The 16,870-nt window shown below is 42.7% G+C and overlaps 3 protein-coding genes across 3 annotated transcripts; all 3 read left to right on the top strand.

Annotated features, from left to right (window-relative positions):
* The first annotated feature begins 1,237 nt into the window (after window positions 1-1,237).
* LOC108604426 (aminopeptidase N) lies at window positions 1,238-4,430 on the top strand. The gene is made up of 4 exons (XM_017993894.2): window positions 1,238-2,013; window positions 2,070-2,544; window positions 2,603-2,841; window positions 2,908-4,430. The coding sequence occupies exons 1-4, from the start codon at window positions 1,340-1,342 to the stop codon at window positions 4,352-4,354; spliced, it is 2,835 nt and encodes a 944-aa protein (XP_017849383.1). The 5' UTR covers window positions 1,238-1,339; the 3' UTR covers window positions 4,355-4,430.
* Window positions 4,431-5,454: 1,024 nt separating this feature from the next.
* LOC108604586 (membrane alanyl aminopeptidase) lies at window positions 5,455-8,740 on the top strand. Its single transcript, XM_017994117.1, has 6 exons — window positions 5,455-5,529; window positions 5,596-6,115; window positions 6,173-6,337; window positions 6,396-7,112; window positions 7,178-8,305; window positions 8,362-8,740. Exons 2-6 carry the CDS (start codon window positions 5,601-5,603, stop codon window positions 8,654-8,656), a joined length of 2,820 nt encoding a protein of 939 aa, XP_017849606.1. The 5' UTR covers window positions 5,455-5,529; window positions 5,596-5,600; the 3' UTR covers window positions 8,657-8,740.
* Window positions 8,741-9,884: 1,144 nt separating this feature from the next.
* LOC108601287 (CG42335) lies at window positions 9,885-16,799 on the top strand. The gene is made up of 12 exons (XM_017989187.2): window positions 9,885-10,546; window positions 10,606-10,902; window positions 10,961-11,144; window positions 11,209-11,456; window positions 11,519-12,640; window positions 12,709-12,990; window positions 13,694-14,314; window positions 14,367-14,663; window positions 14,717-14,903; window positions 14,968-15,215; window positions 15,272-16,393; window positions 16,454-16,799. The coding sequence occupies exons 1-12, from the start codon at window positions 9,894-9,896 to the stop codon at window positions 16,743-16,745; spliced, it is 5,553 nt and encodes a 1,850-aa protein (XP_017844676.2). The 5' UTR covers window positions 9,885-9,893; the 3' UTR covers window positions 16,746-16,799.
* Window positions 16,800-16,870: the final 71 nt, after the last annotated feature.

The following is a 16,870-nucleotide window of genomic DNA, read 5'->3' as shown; positions in this document are numbered from 1 at the left end:
ATACGTCAGAATGGCTGTCGACCAGAGAGATAAATGGGGTTATATTATCTTAATTTATTAACCTAAAAATAACAAAATTAAACAAGATCTGAGACGCTAGAAATATAGTTTTATATTAAATATTTATAAATATGAAGACATAATTGGTTGAAAGAAATCAAATCTGTCAAATTGAATGAGCATGATCTCAGCAATCAAAGCGTTCTGAGTGGATAAACGTATAATGGAAGCAGCGCAGCCGACTTTGGCAAACAGGCAAGACAAAGACATCAATAGCTGAGTAAGTTCTGCGCTTCTCTGCTCTAACACATGCGCATATAAAAAAGTCAAAGGGGCTGCCATTGTAATTTAAGGCAATGCCGCCATCTTGTTTTTACTCTCTCAGCAGTCAAAGCGCTCTGAGCGAATTAAAATATGCATGGAAGCAGCGCAACCGACTTTGGCAAGCAAAACAAAGACAACAAGAGCTGCATGAGCTCAGCTGCTTATCTGCTTTTACACATGCGGACATACAAGAGTCAAAGAGACCGCCAATGTAATTTGAGGAAGCGCCGCCATCTTGGTTTGCGCTCTCAGGAGCCAAAGCGCTGTGAGTGGATAAACGTATGCATGGAAGCAGCGCAGCCGACTTTGGCAAGCAAGCAAGACAGAGACATCAATAGCTGAGTGTGTTCAGCTGCTGTACACAGCTAAAAGTCCAAATACAAACTAAACTAAAACATTACTAGCTAGTGAACAATTATTTTTAAGCACAATTTAGACAGCCATAATTATGTATGCAAATAATATAAATTTAACCTATAAGCAGACAATCATACTTAAGCATTTACAACATCTTTTATCTCTTGAATGAACAGATAGATTTACAACTAAAAACGTATCTCAACATTACAATTAGCTGTAGCTCAACTACTTAAAGACGCCAACAAAAAGCGTTTGTAGTTTTAGAACATTGCCCACTTGAAATGTTATCTACAGATAATTGTTATAATGATTTGCGCCACTTGACGACTCAAATATTTTTGCTGCCAGTATGCGCTACATAGTCAAAGTTTTTTGTTGCATCGGTGCCAACTTGATTTACTGCTAATTTCGTAGCTTATATTTAGTTAGCGGCTGTGTTAAATTGAGCGATATAACGTTAGGTAATTGTATTTATGAAGGCTCGTGCGATTGGAATAATCTTATTTTGTTTTTGCGTGGACAGGTGATAAGCACATCATAACTCGTTTATATACGATATGATATAAGCGCTGATAGCGGCTAAAACTTTCTTAAATACTGGAGCAATTGCCATTGCTAAGCTATTGCCCACTTGTTGTCACAGCGAGCAGACAACATGGCACGCGTCGTAGTTCAACTAACAGCAGTGCTGCTCCTGCTAGCCTGCGCCTATCGCACTCAAGCCTTTCCGCCCTTCGAGGAGCTGCAGCGTTTCGAGCAGCCAGCACTGCGTGCGGAGCCGCTAGCCGACGGAGATACCTATCGCCTGCCCAATGATACGCTGCCAAGTCATTACGCCGTAGAACTTTGGACTAACGTGCACAATGGCGAGACTGCGTTCACAGGCAAGGTTGCCATTAGCCTGAAGGTGTTGAAGGCCACAACCGAAATTGTGGTGCATCAGCGTCAGTTGGAGAAATTCTCGGCTGTCATACGCAAGACTGGCACAACTGAGGATAAGAAGCTAGAAATCAGCCAAGATCAGGAGCGTGAGTTCCTCAAATTGAGCGCTACAGGTTTGACTTTTGAGGCAGATAGTGAATGGCTGCTCACCATTGAGTATGAGGGCAAGCTGCGCAGAGACAACGGCGGCTTCTACTTGTCCACCTACACGGATGCCGAAGGCAAAGAGAAATATCTGGCTACCACACAATTCGAGTCCACAGATGCGCGTCATGCCTTCCCCTGCTACGATGAGCCCGCCAAGCGTGCCCAGTTCACCATAACCATAAATCATGATGTTAGCTACAATGCCATCAGCAACATGCCTGTGGATGAGACTAAGACCAAGTAGGTTAAGCTAGCAACTGCGTCAGGCGTTTGCTTTACTAATGTTTTGTCTTTAGGGCTGGTGTTACTGTATTCCAGACTACGCCGAGCATGCCCAGCTATCTGGTTGCTTTCATTGTCTCGGAGTTTGTGGCCTCAGGCGGCGAATTGAACGGCTTGCCACAGCGCGTGTTTTCACGCAAAGGCACTGAACACGAACAGGAATGGGCTCTGACCACCGGCATGCTGGTGGAGAAGCGTCTCTCTGGCTACTTTGATGTACCCTTTTCGCTACCCAAGCTAGATCAGGCTGCTATACCCGATTTTGCAGCTGGTGCTATGGAGAACTGGGGCCTGGCCACCTATCGCGAGGAGTATCTGCTGTACAATACCGAGAACTCCACAGTGAACACGCAGACCAATATTGCTACCATTGAGGCGCATGAGGATGCGCATATGTGGTTCGGTGATCTGGTAGCCATCGAATGGTGGTCATATCTCTGGCTGAAGGAAGGCTTTGCCACGCTCTTTGAGAATCTGGCTATCGACTTGGTAAGTGCTGCAGCTTGCCACACTTATTGGGCTTTTAAATAATTTCTCTTTCTTAAAGGCCTATCCCGAGTGGGATATATTCCAACTCTTCCATGCTGGCTCGTATCAGAACGCCATGGCTACTGATGCCAATCCCAACACACGTGCCATGACTCATTTTGTGGAGAAGCCTTCGGATATTTCCCAGCTGTATGACAACATTGCCTACGCCAAGGCAGGCTCTATGCTCAACATGTGGCGTCATGCACTGACCAATGCCGTCTTCCAACGTGGTCTGCACATCTATCTGGATACACAGTACGTAGCTAATGTTGCCAGCATTATTTGCCAGACATATTATTAACTTGCTTATTAACTTTACAGCAAATACTCAGCCGCCAATGAGACGCATTTGTTTGATGCCATAGCGCTGGCTGCAGTCGAAATGAATCATGAAGTGCCCTCCAAGGTGTCTGACATGATGGAAAGCTGGACACGTCAAGGCGGTCTGCCAATGCTGACCGTAGAGCGCAACGGCAATGAGATCAAGATCAAGCAGGAACAGTATACAAACGACAAGAGCTACACCAGTGAGAAGCTCTGGCATGTGCCCATCAACTATGTGCTGGCAAATAAACCCGATTTCCGTGATACTGTGGCTACGCATTTCCTTGAAAAATCCAAGGAAATAACCATTAAGGAGTCAGCGCTGACCGACGATCAGTGGATCATACTGAACAAGCAATCCGTTGGCTACTATCGCGTTAACTACGATGCACGCAACTGGCAGCTCATCACCGAGGGCTTGGCCAAGCGTCCGCATAAGATACATCCCAACAATCGTGCACAGCTGATCAGCGATTTGTATCGCTTCACCACCAGCGGTCGCGTCTCGCACGGCACGCTGCTCAATCTGCTGCAGTATCTGCCACAGGAGACACAGTACTCGCCTTGGTCGGCGGCCAACACCGCGTTCGTACTATTCAATCGCTATTTGAGTGGCGACAAGGACTATGCCAACTTCCAGTTTTATGTATCTGCCTTGGTGAATGAGCAGTACGACAAGTTTGGCATCAACGATGTGGATGGTGAGCAGCATTTGGCCAAGTATACGCGCAATGTGATCATCAATCTGGCCTGCCTCGCTGGCCTGTCCAACTGTCTGACCGAGACGCGCGCCAAGCTGAACGACCTGGTTGAGAATGGCAAACACATTGAGGCCAATTTGCAGACGCAAGTCTACTGCCAAGGTCTGAAGAATGCCGACGACAAGATCTTCAACTTTGTGTTCGACAAGCTAATGAACTCCAACGATCAGGCTGAGCGCCGTCTGCTCATTTCGTCGCTGGGTTGTGCTCAGAACGAGCAGCAGCTGCAGAAGTATGTGAAGAGCAGCATTGACATGAACAATAAGCTGCGCACACAGGAACGCTCCACTGTGCTGAGCCCAGTCTACTCACGCGGCGAGACCGGTCTGCTGGTCTCCATGGACTTCTTGATTGAAAACTGGCAAGAGTATAGCAAACTGAATCCTGGCTTTGGTGGTGTTAGCCCACTTTATGTGGATGTTGTTTCCATGTCTGCCTATGTGGTCAACGATAAGCAGGAGGCCAAGATGACGGAGCTGCTGGCAGCCATTAAGGATTCGGAAGTCATGGGCACGCAACTGCAGAGCAGCGTCGATGCCAACATCAAGAGCAACAAGGATTGGCTGGCGTCCAACCGCGAACCCATCATTTCGTATGTCAACCATTTCCGCAACAGCAGCGCTACCTTTGGAGTTTCCATGCTGGTGCTAGCTCTAAGTCTGTTGTGCTCCAAGCTTTTCTAGAGCGTTAAGTCACAAGTTAGTTACAACTGTAAGTTAGCTTTAACATTTTTTGCAATAAACATGCGCCAACTGTTATAACTCATGCGTCTATTATCTGCACTTTTAAGTTATTTACGAATGTTAATTAACATTCCATTGTGAAATTGCAAATGCGTAAATGTTGGTGCGCCATTGCCTAGTTTATGGGCATTATAAATATCTCGGCTATGTTCGATCACATGGCAACTATAAACTTGTTTGGTTCAAAGTTGCTCAGATAACGCGCATGGCTGTAAAAAAAAGCCAATCAGCTATTGACTAATCCGCCATTGACAGTCGCCATTTTATAAGTGGCATGCGTCGCTGCTATAAAGCCATAAAAATTGCATTGATTGACACTCTCCAGATTATGCTAGCGATCTATATATTTTGACAAAGATATTGCCACAAAAAAAAAAGGGAAAATTGCTAAATTGATCGCTTTTGAGTTTAAAGTTTAATAGTTTTGGCGATAAGACGCGTATCGTTCGTATTTATAGTTAGTAGTGTGCTATTAATTTATTAGACAAAATTGCTTGTAATGCCCTTTGAGCAATAAAAAATTAATATGCTTGATAGATAAGATAAGATATAATTTAATTGCTAATCAACTCTATATGTATATAAGCAAGTACGCATTTGTGCTTATGTACTTAGAATTAATTAGAAAGTTTGCTAGTAATTAAGTAATTAATTTAAGCTCATTAGTGTATGCTATAACTTGACTTAGTTAATTTGTGATAAGATCAACTGTAGTTAAACTTTGCTTGCTGAAATCTTATGCGTATTAATATTGAACCTTGTCTTGTGACTCATTTCCGTTTAGTGCTTCACTAGAGTGGTAGCTAATCCACTCATAAATTTGCTAAAACGCATGCAACATTTGCTTGATTGGAAACTTCTTGCAGCGAGCGTAAATCACCGCGTTAAGCTCTTATCGCGCCGTCTTTGCAAACGGAGTATAATCTATAAGCCCTGACCGCATTATCTTGACTGAAATAAAAACTAGGACTAGAGATAAATCGTTTATATAGCCGTTCAAAGCTTATATATAACACCGTTCATTAGCAGCGATTGGCAGTTAGCTTTCGAATCGACGCGCGTGCAGCGCTTAACTTATATTCTAGCACCGATCTACACTAAGTAAAGAAAGCAAAGTGAGTGTAAAGTGATTGCATAATTCAGTTTAAGTAACAAACAATTGGCTGTTTAAATTTTTACAGTAAATATGCTTACGCTGCGCTTAGCTATCCTGTGGATAGCCTGTGCCTCCGCCGTGTTAGCGGATGCCAGGCGCTTGGAGCTGCAGCCACCCAGCACCTTGGCTACGGAGCTAAAGGAGTACAGGCTCGCAGAGCACATTATGCCCAGCCATTATGATATAGTACTGCGTCCCTATTTGTCGGAAAGTGATGGCGATAAGGCATTCACCTTCGATGGTGAGGTGTGGATTGAAATCGTGCCCACTGTAACCACAAAGCTTGTTGCGCTGCATGCGAAAAACTTGACGATCAGGCTTTTGGAGTACTGGGAAAAGCCAGCTGGTAATGTTAACCCCACGGTGCTGAAATTCTCAGGCCCGCCTGTAGCGAAACTTGAGGTTGATCAGATGGAGCTGACTACAGCAAGTGACTTGGTAAAAGACAAAGCGTACATACTGCATTTTAACTATAGCGGCATAATGGAAGACGATATGCACGGCTTCTATCGCAGCTCCTATCAGAATGACAATAATGAGACCAAGTAAGTTACATCATATGCATTGCTTAGCTATTAATATGCCAACCAACTATTTCACAGATGGCTGGGCTCCACACAGTTCCAGACAAACCACGCCCGCCGCGCATTCCCCAGCTTCGATGAGCCGCAATTTAAGGCCACGTTTAACGTAACTCTGATACGCCATCGCACCCTCAATTCGTACAGCAACACACGGCTAATTTCCACCTATCCCAGCGATAAGCCGTAAGTTATCTTTATTGCATGTAATATCGATTTTAACGTTATGCCATTCTATATGTAGCGATTACTTTGTCGATGTATTCAAGAAGACGCCCAAAATGTCAACCTATCTGTTGGCCTTCATTATCTCCGAGTTCGCCATACGCCAGGATGGTCAGTTTGGTGTGCTAGCACGTCCTGAATACTATGAGCAGACGCAATACAGTTTCAATGTCGGTCGCCAGATTCTTGCTGCGATGGACGTTTACTTTGACTTGAAGTACTATGAAATGGGTAACGATAAAATGGATATGGCTGCCATTCCCGATTTCTCAGCGGGCGCCATGGAGAACTGGGGTCTGCTCACCTACAGAGAGCGCAGCCTGCTTGTCGATGAATCTGCCACAACGTTGTCGTCGCGTCAGGCCATCGCTGCTGTTGTTGCCCATGAACAGGCGCACATGTGGTTCGGCGATTATGTCACCTGCAAATGGTGGAGCTATACCTGGCTGAATGAGGGCTTTGCCAGATTCTTCCAATACTTTGGTACTGCTATGGTTGAGAAAGACTGGGAGCTGGAAAAGCAATTCGTTGTGGATCAAATACAGACAGTTATGTCCATGGATTCAACCAATGCCACAAATCCCTTGAGCGATGAAAACACATATACCCCCGCTGATCTAAGTCGCATGTTCAACAGCATTTCATACAACAAAGGCGGCACTTTTATACGCATGATCGAACATGCCATGGGCACTGATAATTTCAAAAAATCATTACAGGAATATTTGAAGAAATAGTAAGTGTCGTCTTAGCATTAATTTGTTAGTTGCAGTACTAAATATTGTAATATCTATGTTATAGTGCCTACCAGTCAACCGTGCCAGAGAATTTGCTGGCAGCCTGGCAAGCGAACTGGCCCGAGAATAGATTTAAGGTGAACTCCGAAGCTATCTTTAAAAATTTCACCACACAGGTTGGCTATCCTGTAGTCAATGTCGAGCTTTCCAGCGATGGCAAGCAAGTGACGTTCAGTCAAAAGCGTTTCCTGCTTAAGGCAGGTGATGGCGCAATTGCTTCTCTGCTCTACACAGTGCCCATTAGCTACACCACCAATGTGGAGAATGACTTTAACAACACCACACCCAAACTTGTGCTGAAGGACACAACTGAGAAGACCACAATCGCTGTTTCTGGCAATGCTGCCAGCTGGGTGATTGCCAACATTCAGGAGACGGGCTATTATCGCGTCAACTACACCGAGGCCAACTGGAATGCTATACACAAGTCGCTGCAGGTTGCCGGCTGGAGTGGCATTCATGAAGTCAATCGTGCACAGATTGTTGATGATCTGCTCAACATGGCGCGTGCCGGCTATATTAACTATGAGCTGACATTGGCTGTGCTGGAGTACTTGGAAACTGAAACCAACTACATTCCATGGACATCGGCCTTCAATGGCTTCAACTACTTGGCGATCCGTCTGGGCACCGACACCCAAGACTTTGCCAACTATATCAGACAGCTGACCAACAAGGCATACAACCAGCTCGGCTTCATTGAGCGCCCAAGTGACAGTGCTCTTGAGATTTATCTGAGAACCAAGGTGCTATCCTGGTCCTGCCGCTACGGCCATGGCGGTTGCATCAACCAGGCTAATAGCTACTTCAAATCGATAACAACAGTGCCCAAGAACATACGCTCTGTGGTCTACTGTGTGGCGCTGCGTGAGGGTGGCGAGTCTCAATTCAATAGCGTGCATGAGAAGTCCAAGACCGAGAAGGTGGCCACCGAGAAGACTCTGCTGCAGAACTCATTCGGCTGCGTCAAGACACAGGCCTTGATTGAGAAGGTCTTTGAGATTGTGCTCTCCGAGGAGATTCGTCGTCAAGACAAATCAGCGGTGCTCAGCACGCTCTACACGGAGAACAGTCAGAATGTGGATCCTGTTTTTAAGCTAGTCACTGATAAGCACGAAGCTCTCGCTGAAGCGTAAGTGGACTCAATTATTTGCCAATGATACATCACTAATTTAATTTTTTTAACAGCATGGGTGGTTATTCGGCTGTGGCAACAGTTATCTCAAATATTGCTGCGCGCTTTACGGAGGAGGCTCAGCTCAAGAGACTGCAAGAGTTCAACAATGCCAGCGGCAAGAAATTCGGTAGCTCAGAGGCCACGCTGAAAAATGCTGAGATCACAGTCCAGGAGAATCTTGATTGGGCAACCGCAAAATTGGGCACTTTCCGCAAATATCTGGCAGAGCGCAATGGTAGCGCTGTGGTAAACGCGTTCAGCATCTTTTCCTTGCTCGTGGTGGCATTGGTTACAATGCTGCGCTAAAATTATCAAGAAAATTCCTCACAAAAGTATTTGCTGTGTAAAAACATTTAAGATTGTTATCAATAAATTATTCATACAAACATACATACGTTAAAAAAGTTTATTTTTTATAAATAAATGCACAAAAAGAATATTCATTGACGTTTTTTATAGGTTATTGTAGTTTGTTTAATTTAAATTTACTGATAACGTACTTATGATCATTTTACATTCGAAAACATTTGTTTTTTTAATTATTAATTTATAATATAATATAGATATATGCCATAGCATTTTATTAAAGTTTACTGTTCAAGGCCAAGTTTAATGTTATCATGTAACGTTATCGAAGGTTTAACTCATATAGCAACACGCAGCTTATCGTAACATAGCCTAAGCGATATAGCGTCGGTTATCTTAGCAACATAAATTATAGATTTGTTTCAAACTGATACTTTTGGTGTGCCTAAAATGTCAACATATTTTTTGGTTTACAATACGATTTAAAATGAATATACATTTTATATGCGATGTGGGCTTTTTCTCAAAACAGTTACAGCATTTCCTTTTCTTTCTTTATTTATTTTAGTTGCAGTTGCTCCAGTCAGCCATAGTAGATCGTAAATAAAAACCTTAAAGCGATTTTACGTAAGGCAGCGCGTTATTCAATAATCTTTACTTATTAACGGCTTTATTGCTAGCACTTTTTACTGCCTATGAGTCAAACGATGGTCAAAGCGCAAAATATTACCGAATATTGTATTGTATCCTTGTTTAGTTCGCCATAAACAAAGTATAATCAGATTAGATAAGGCTATATTGCTAATCAGTTGGTTAAAGTATAGAATTCTGACGAATTGTAAACGATGGAATTGCTTTCATAAAATTGTCAGCCCACCATGATAATAGTAATAAATTAAAATAGTTATTATAGTTGAATTGCGTACAAATTTAGTGAAACAAAATGTATTTTAACAATGCTCAGCCTCTGTGTTTAAAGACAGTAATGAAGTTATCATATTATCGTCAGTTGTTTTAAAGTCCATTCACACAGGTGTTTATATGCCTAGAATCATTTAACCGGTTTACGAATTTGTACTTCCGAAAAAAACAGGGTGTGGTTCCCCATCAATATATTGAGATATTGAGTCAAAATGTTAATCTTATCAGCAAATGCAAGTTACGGGGAACTTTTTATTTGCCTTTATAAAATCACTCAACCCAGCCTGCTTTGCTCAGTGCAAAAACTGATTTCGACATGAACGGTCGCGACTCCAAATTGTGGCTGCTGGTCACAATCGCGTCTCTGGCTCTAATAGGAGCCTGCGGTGCTGTAAATTATCGACTCGATACTAGTGTTATACCATCGTTTTACAATCTAAGCATTCAGCTATTCGATCACACAGACAACAGCATATTCGATGGCGAAGCCACCATTGATATTAAAACATTTAAAACGGATGTAAAGCAAATAACGCTGCACAAGGACTCGCTGGACATTGTTGCATGTGCGCTACACGATGGCAGCACAGGCGCGCTAGTCGAGCAGATTGATATCACTCGTTTGACCTATGAATCGCTAACACACCAGCTGACGGTGCCACTAAAGGCTGCCTTGATTGACCAGAATACGTATACGTTGAAGTTCAAGTACACTGGCAAAATACGCACGGATATGGCCGGACTATTTTGGGCCAACTATACGACGCTAAATTCTGAAAAAAAAGAGGAAAACCACTTGGTGCTCATAACTCAAATGCAGCGTCTCAATGCGCGCTTGGTCCTGCCCTGCTTCGACGAGCCTGCCTTCAAGGCCAAGTTCCAAGTGCACATTCGGCGACCAGAGCACGGTTTTATGAGAGCCTATGAAACCTTCAGCAACACCAAGCGAACACATACTACCAAAGAGAGGTAAGTTTTTCGAATGTGAATTTAACATGTATTTGTTTAATATTTGTATTTGTTTTTAGCGAGAATCGCTTCACAGATCACTTTGAAGTAACGCCCCCAATGTCCACTTATCTGTTGGCCTTCGCGGTCTCCGAGTTCCAAGTCCGCGGCAACGAAAGCGAGTTTGCTGTGATATCGCGTCCAGATTACTTCTATAAAACCGATTTCAGCTACGAAGTGGGAAAACGCATGTTGCCCGCCTATGGTGAGCAGTTCGAATCAAATTATACACAGCTGGGCAATGACGTACTGCTGTACTTAAGTTCACCACGTTTTCCACACAATGGCATGGAGAACTGGGGTCTCATCATTTACAGGTTGGTTTAAATGCTAAACAATGGCAAACATTTTGTCAATGCAATATTTTTATTTTAGTGATGATGTGCTAGCTATGGATAGTTACTCGGATGGTTATAACAACAAAGAGTACACAATTCGCATAATTGCCCATGAAACGTCGCATATGTGGTTTGGCAATAGTGTAACTTTTAAATGGTGGAGCTACTTTTGGCTAAATGAAGCATTTGCACGCTACTACGAATACTTTATGGCAAATTCTGTAAGTACTTATTGCAAATCTTACTTTATAAATTATCAAATAACGCCTATATTCTTGCCCATAGCTATTTCCAGACTATCAACTCGATCAGCAATTCGTTGTACGACAACTGCAAATGATTATGGTCACCGATTCACAAAATAAAACTCAGCCTATGACCAGTCCTGAGGACAGCATACAGACACCAACCGAAATCGCCTCCAAATTCAGCAGCATTGCTTATGCCAAGGGTGCAAGCATTGTGCGCATGTGGCGCAACATTATGGGTGGCAATAATTTTTATAGTGCAATTAATGCATATCTTCTTCAACGGTGAGTACAAATTTAAATCAACTTATTATTTAATTAACTTATAATATTCCTCAAATTTTCAGCCACTTGGGTAACACAGTGCCAGCAGATTTATTTACGCACTTGAAGGAGCACTGGCCAGCTCAAAGTCAAGAGGTCAAGGCGGATTTGGATGAATTCTTTTACGACTGGACCGAACAAGTTGGTTATCCTGTAATGATTGCGAATGTCAGCGAGGGCAATCGCCTGATCACCTTGAAGCAGCAGCGCTTCTTACTCAACCCCAAGGATGGCAGTGATACTAAACTACGTTACACAGTGCCCATCACGTTTGCCACAAATACGAAGCCCACATTCGATACTTTGACTCCAAGATTTTACTACCTAAGAAATCTAACCGAATTGCGTTTGAATAGTGAGCAACCACTTGACTGGATTATTTTTAATCTTAAACAGTCCAACTACTATCGCGTGCTCTACGATACGCCCCTGCTTAGAGGACTGCGTAATGCGTTGTTTGCAGACAAGCACAGCTCGATTCCTGTGGAGAATCGTGCAGGATTGATCGACGATCTATTCAACTTTGCCAGTGCTGGTATGATTGACTATGCCGTAGTTTTTGAGTTCATGGAGTATTTGAGCAAGGAGCTGGAATATATACCCTTCTATGCTGCCTTTGAGAACATGCAGCATGTGGCAAAGCGCCTGACACCAGCACAACTTCCCGATTTCACAAGATACTTGGGCGACATAACGTCTGCGGCGTTTAACAAACTTGGTGTGGACTGGGACTTTATGGACAAAGTATTGGATGTGTACAATCGCAACAAGCTAGTGTCCTGGCTCTGCAAATATCAGCACGCGGCATGCAACAACAAAGTTCGGGTAAGATTTGAACTAAACAAGCGAATGCCAACGCCAGATTATCGTGAGAACTACTACTGTGCTGCTTCACGAGTGGGCGGCTATGATCATGTAATGGCTCTCTACACGAACGAAACCTTTGCCAAGGAGAAGCAGCTGCTGTGGCGCGCTGCCAGCTGTACAAGGGATTACAAAATGCATTACAACAACGAAGTTCTGAACAAATCAAGGGATGCTGACCTTAAGACTACTGCACTGAAGCAGTTATATGAACAGAATCCAGATTTAGTTACTCCCGTTTTCCAAATGATCAATGAGAATGTGACCCAGTTGGCTGAATCGTAAGTCTGAAAAGAAACAATCTTTAATCAAAATCAAATGCAAATTCAATTCTGTTTATTTCTTACAGTTTGAGCAGTTGGGACAAAACAGCCGAAGCGTTGAGCAATTTATCCGAATACTTTACAACCCGCGACCAGCAGAAGATGTTTGTTGATTTCTGCGAAAAGAACAGCACACTCTTTGGCAGCTCAGCGGATACTCTGAAGAAGGCGCTGGTTACGGTGGAGTCAAATATTCAGTGGGGAGAGCAGCGCTTGCCTGGTCTGGTTAAATATTTGCATGAGAGAAATGGCGCTACTGGGCTAACACTGGCAACATCGCTCCTATTGCTAATCGCAGCGGTTTTTAAATTCTGAAATGAAAGAATTGTAAGCTTGCAAATTAATTAAAAGAAATGTTGACTGTTATTTAATATAAAATATATTACTTATAAGTACATATACCTAATTCTAAATGGCTTTTACATTTATTGTTTTAGTGCCGCACTAGCTTCAAGGAACTAATAAATTTAATGGCATGTGACTAATCTAAAATATGGTAGATATCCGCATGAGTAAGCCGATTACTAAACACAATATAATGCCACGTTTGGCAATAAAATATTGCAAGTAAATAAAATAAAACTAACAGTAAGTGTGGCTGTGACTGATTATTGACATGCTCGTAAGCTCGACCTGGCCTGGCCTAGATAATTAGTAGATAAAGCCAAGCAAGTGTGGGACGTTAGATATAAAAGTTTACAGCAGATTGTAAAACAAACAAAGCAGCATTACAGTCATCTGAATACAGAAGTATATATTGACTATAATACAATACCACTGTGTGGGCAAAGAGCTCTTCGTTTTTTAGAATTTTAGGAAAACTATAGATTAAAGCAAGTATTGGTTGTCCTACTCGAATTTATAGTTGTATAAAATATCTGAAACGTGTTATGGCTTTCCAGTAAAACTGAGTCAACAAGGTTATCTTATCAGCAAATGCAACAAGCAATAAACTTTCGATTATGTTTGCTCGCCTTTATTTACACATTTAATTCCGCATTCATGGCTGAGTGTAAAGACTGCCTTCGCTATGAATGGTTGGACTTCCAAATTGTGGCTGCTGGCCACAATTGCGTTAATCGCTTTAATAGGAACCAACGGTGCTGTTGATTACCGACTCGACAGAAGTGTGATACCATCGTTTTACAATCTGAGCATAAAACTATTCGATCACGAAGATAACCGAATTTTTGATGGATCCGTCAGTATAGATATTCAAACATTCGAAACAAATATAAAAGAAATAAAGCTGCACAAGGACTTGCTGGATATTCAAGGATGTGCGCTTTATAAGACAGGTCAGCTAGTGGAGAAGATTGATATCGCTCGTCTGGATTATAAATCAGAAACCCAAACGCTGACCATACCGCTGACAGATGTTTTGATTGATCAAGTTACCTACACATTGAACTTTAATTATACCGGTCATATACGCACGGATATGTCGGGACTATATGTAGCAGACTATAATAACATAATGCTCTTAACTCATATGCATGGCTTAAATGCGCGCTTGGTTCTGCCCTGCTTTGATGAGCCTGCATTCAAGGCCAAGTTTCAATTGCACATTCGTCGATCCAGCGCTTACCAATGCTTCAGTAACACCAAGTTAGCCAGTACTACTCAAGAGAGGTGCGTAAACATTTTAATTTACAGCATTGCATTCATAATTTGCATATTTTAGTGCTAATCGCTACACAGATCACTTTGAGGTGACGCCTCCTATGTCGACTTATCTGCTCGCTTTTGCTGTCTCCGAGTTCAAGTACTTGGGCAATCTTAGCGAGTTTGCTGTTATATCCCAACCAGATCACTATATGAACACCGAATTCAGTTACAATGTGGGCAAACGCTTACTACCAGCTTACGGCGAGCTGTTTGAACAAAATTATACGCAGCTGGGCAATGAGGCGTTACTATTCTTAGCTTCACCACGTTTTCGACACAGTGGCATGGAGAACTGGGGACTCGTTATTTTCAGGTTTGGCTCAACCTACAAGCTGGAAAAAGTTCAATGTAATAAATAATTTTCAGAGATAATATACTGCTGCAGTCTCCCGGCTACACCGACGGCTGGAGCAACAAAGAGACAACAATATCTGTAATTTCCCACGAAATATCGCATATGTGGTTTGGCAACAGTGTAACTTTTAAATGGTGGAACTACTATTGGCTAAACGAGGGATTTGCAAATTACTACGGTTACTTTATGACAAATGCTGTAAGTAATTATTGCATAACTTACTTTATAAATGATCAAATAACGCTTATAATCTTGGCCTTAGCTGTATCCAGAGTATCAACTGGATCAGCAATTCGTTGTGAAAGAATTGCAAAAGATTATGGTCACCGATTCACAAAATAAAACTCAGCCTATGACCAGTCCAGAGGACAGCATACATACCCCAGCGGAAATCTCCTCCAAGTTCAGCAACATTGCTTATGCCAAGGGTGCAAGCATTGTGCGCATGTGGCGCAACATTATGGGTGGCAGTAAATTTAGTGAAGCCATCAATGGATATCTTCATCAACGGTGAGTTTTCCCAATTAAGCCAAGTGATTTACTTAAAATATACTTAAATTTTTCAGTCACTTGGGTAACGCAGTGCCAGTAGATTTGTTTACGCACTTGAAGGAGCACTGGCCAGCTCAAAGTCAAGAGGTCAAGGCGGATTTGGATGAATTCTTTTACGACTGGACCGAACAAGTTGGTTATCCTGTAATGATTGCGAATGTCAGCGAGGGCAATCGCCTGATCACCTTGAAGCAGCAGCGCTTCTTACTCAACCCCAAGGATGGCAGTGATACTAAACTACGTTACACAGTGCCCATCACGTTTGCCACAAATACGAAGCCCACATTCGATACTTTGACTCCAAGATTTTACTACCTAAGAAATCTAACCGAATTGCGTTTGAATAGTGAGCAACCACTTGACTGGATTATTTTTAATCTTAAACAGTCCAACTACTATCGCGTGCTCTACGATACGCCCCTGCTTAGAGGACTGCGTAATGCGTTGTTTGCAGACAAGCACAGCTCGATTCCTGTGGAGAATCGTGCAGGATTGATCGACGATCTATTCAACTTTGCCAGTGCTGGTATGATTGACTATGCCGTAGTTTTTGAGTTCATGGAGTATTTGAGCAAGGAGCTGGAATATATACCCTTCTATGCTGCCTTTGAGAACATGCAGCATGTGGCAAAGCGCCTGACACCAGCACAACTTCCCGATTTCACAAGATACTTGGGCGACATAACGTCTGCGGCGTTTAACAAACTTGGGGTGGACTGGGACAATAAGGACAAAGTATTGGATGTGTACAATCGCAACAAGCAAGTGGCCTGGCTCTGCAAATATCAGCACGCGGCATGCAACAATAAAATTCGGGAAAGATTTGCATCTAACAAAAGCAAGCCAACTCCAGATTATCGTGAGAGCTACTTCTGTGCTGCTTCACGAGTGGGCGGCTATGACCATGTGATGGATCTGTACAGCAAAGAAACCTTTGTCAGCGACATGCAGCTGCTGTGGCGCGCTGCTAGTTGTACAAGAGACTATCAGAAGCATTATAAAAACGAAATCTTAACAAATTCTAGAGACGTTGAATTGAAAATGACTGCACTGCAGCAATTATATCAACAGAATCCAGATTTAGTTACTCCCATTTTCCAAATGATCAATGAGAATGTCACTCAGTTGGAAGAAGCGTAAGTTTGAAAAGAAAATTGCATAATGAATTGATGTTCAACTTTTATTGTACTTTACAGTTTGTATGGTTGGGACAAAACAGCCGAAGCGTTGAGCAATTTATCCGAATACTTTACAACCCGCGACCAGCAGAAGATGTTTGTTGATTTCTGCGAAAAGAACAGCACACTCTTTGGCAGCTCAGCGGATACTCTGAAGAAGGCGCTGGTTACGGTGGAGTCAAATATTCAGTGGGGAGAGCAGCGCTTGCCTGGTCTGGTTAAATATTTGCATGAGAGAAATGGCGCCACTGCGCTAACAGTGGCAACATCGCTGTTGTTGCTAATCGCAGCGGTTTTAAGGCTGCAATGAAAGAAATTGTTGCCAATTATATATTATAGAATATATTGCCTTTAAATAAATACACCAATCCATAACTTTTGTTGATTAGAGTATGTCTGGCTCTTAAGGAATCCATAAATTTCAATGACATGTGA

The sequence above is a fragment of the Drosophila busckii genome, chromosome 3R, assembly GCF_011750605.1.
Source record: "Drosophila busckii strain San Diego stock center, stock number 13000-0081.31 chromosome 3R, ASM1175060v1, whole genome shotgun sequence".
Classification (NCBI taxonomy): Eukaryota; Metazoa; Arthropoda; class Insecta; order Diptera; family Drosophilidae; genus Drosophila; species Drosophila busckii.
Note: the sequence above shows the minus strand (reverse complement) of the source record. Positions and strands in the feature narration are given on the sequence as shown.